Raw genomic sequence first — 1687 nt, 5'->3', positions numbered from 1 at the left:
TCATCTGAGAGGACATTCAAAGAAAGTCCGAAATTCGAGGTCAAATCGTCTACGTCTGGAGTTTCGTTTTTCTCACCGAGTAGTGAATTACTGGAATTCGCTACCAGAACACGTGATATCATCACCTTCTGCTGACATATTTAAAGCGAGATTGGGCATTCACAGTGTTACAAACTGCAAGGATTAATAAAAATCTACAGACCTATCCTTATTACTGAGGTCTGAACAAATTCATAGAAACAGTTAATTGAGTGGTAGTAACATGACTGTTTACAGTCATGCGATACAGGGAGAAAGAACCAGTAGAAAGGATGAAATAATTTTAATCTCATGATTTAAGGGTGTAGTGAGTGTATATTACCTAAGTCATTGTGGTCAGTTCCGATCTGTTCCACCTTGGTTATTTCAAACTCATTCCATAATCTCTGTAAGCTTCACTCTTGCACCTTGAGAACAGAATGTCAGGAGTATGCAGTGCCACTTTGCAGTAGGCCTCTACAAGTGTCCACCGTTTATTGAATGAATCAAATGGAGACGCTGACAACAATTTATATGAATGAATTACTCATAGGCACAAAAGTAAGTAATAATTGAGGCTTGGAGCATTGTCTTTGTGTGAAACCCACAATATAGCAAAAACCATACTAACTTCTTCTGACCCATTGATACCAACAGTTGTGCATATATGCTTATAAACTTCACGAATCATGTCACAAAAGTCTGAGAGCAGTATTCGCTGTAAAGCTGCTAACTTTGATGGTTTTATTTCAGGACATCTATGAAGTATTTCTAATAGCCTCAACACTCTATTAATATCTAATATGTGAATATGAACAATTAACAATATACCTTGTGGTGGATCTCGGCAAAAGAGCTTAGCCAAGACATAACAATACGCAAAGTTACCAATAATATACCAAAAAGAATTCACACTACAAACCTAAGCATATGTCTATGAGTAATGCAAAAGATAACAAATTACAGTTACAATATAAAAAGGTAACATTGAGCAACAAAATGGTAACAGTTATTATGAAATGAATGTTACTTTTAAGCTGCTTTCTGAGATAACAACCACAAGTAAGTTCACTTGATTAACAAAAGTTCCTCTGCATGTGATGGCATCAACAGTAAAATGAAGAGGATTAAATCCTGTAGTATTATTTAATAGTCATCCGGAGCAAAGCTCCAAAGTAGTGTGGGAAGGCCTAAAAGGATGCCACAATACTATTATAATCTTCAATCAAGGGCCGTGACCAATAAAGCCGAAGAATGGACGGAGGAGAGAGCGTTTGTAACACGTGTAATCAGCAGTCACAAAAAAGCGGAGAAGACCTGAAACCACACCACGCAATGTCGATCGAGAACTTCACACCAAGAAAGAACACGGAGTGGAAGCCATGAGCCTTTTATTTTCAAAATCAAAATTCGTGGGGGTAAGTACAGAGGGAAAAGCCAGTTTACAAAATAGTCTTATAAGTCGTCTCGTAAGCGCAGTGTATGTAAAGCTTGCTCTTCTTCCTCCAAAGAGTTTGTGCTTGGTCGCCCTGCAATAGAAAGAAAATGGAATATGTTAGCAACGTCATACATGGCGATTTCAACTCCATTATATCATCCCCTCTCTTAATGAGACATTGTCCTCAGTGCCTTGTCTCGGGCACGGATGTGCTGTCCCTCCCTCTGACGA

At 38.4% G+C, this 1687-nt stretch overlaps 1 protein-coding gene across 1 annotated transcript; it reads right to left on the bottom strand.

Annotated features, from left to right (window-relative positions):
• Window positions 1-565: 565 nt before the first annotated feature.
• On the bottom strand, window positions 566-814 carry Smp_192580 (lin-7-like proteins; the record flags this gene model as incomplete). Its single annotated transcript, XM_018792447.1, has 1 exon — window positions 566-814. A coding segment is annotated over one exon (249 nt), but the record flags the coding sequence as incomplete, so codon positions are not given.
• Window positions 815-1687: the final 873 nt, after the last annotated feature.

Source organism: Schistosoma mansoni, assembly GCF_000237925.1.
Source record: "Schistosoma mansoni, WGS project CABG00000000 data, supercontig 0279, strain Puerto Rico, whole genome shotgun sequence".
Classification (NCBI taxonomy): Eukaryota; Metazoa; Platyhelminthes; class Trematoda; order Strigeidida; family Schistosomatidae; genus Schistosoma; species Schistosoma mansoni.
Note: the sequence above shows the minus strand (reverse complement) of the source record. Positions and strands in the feature narration are given on the sequence as shown.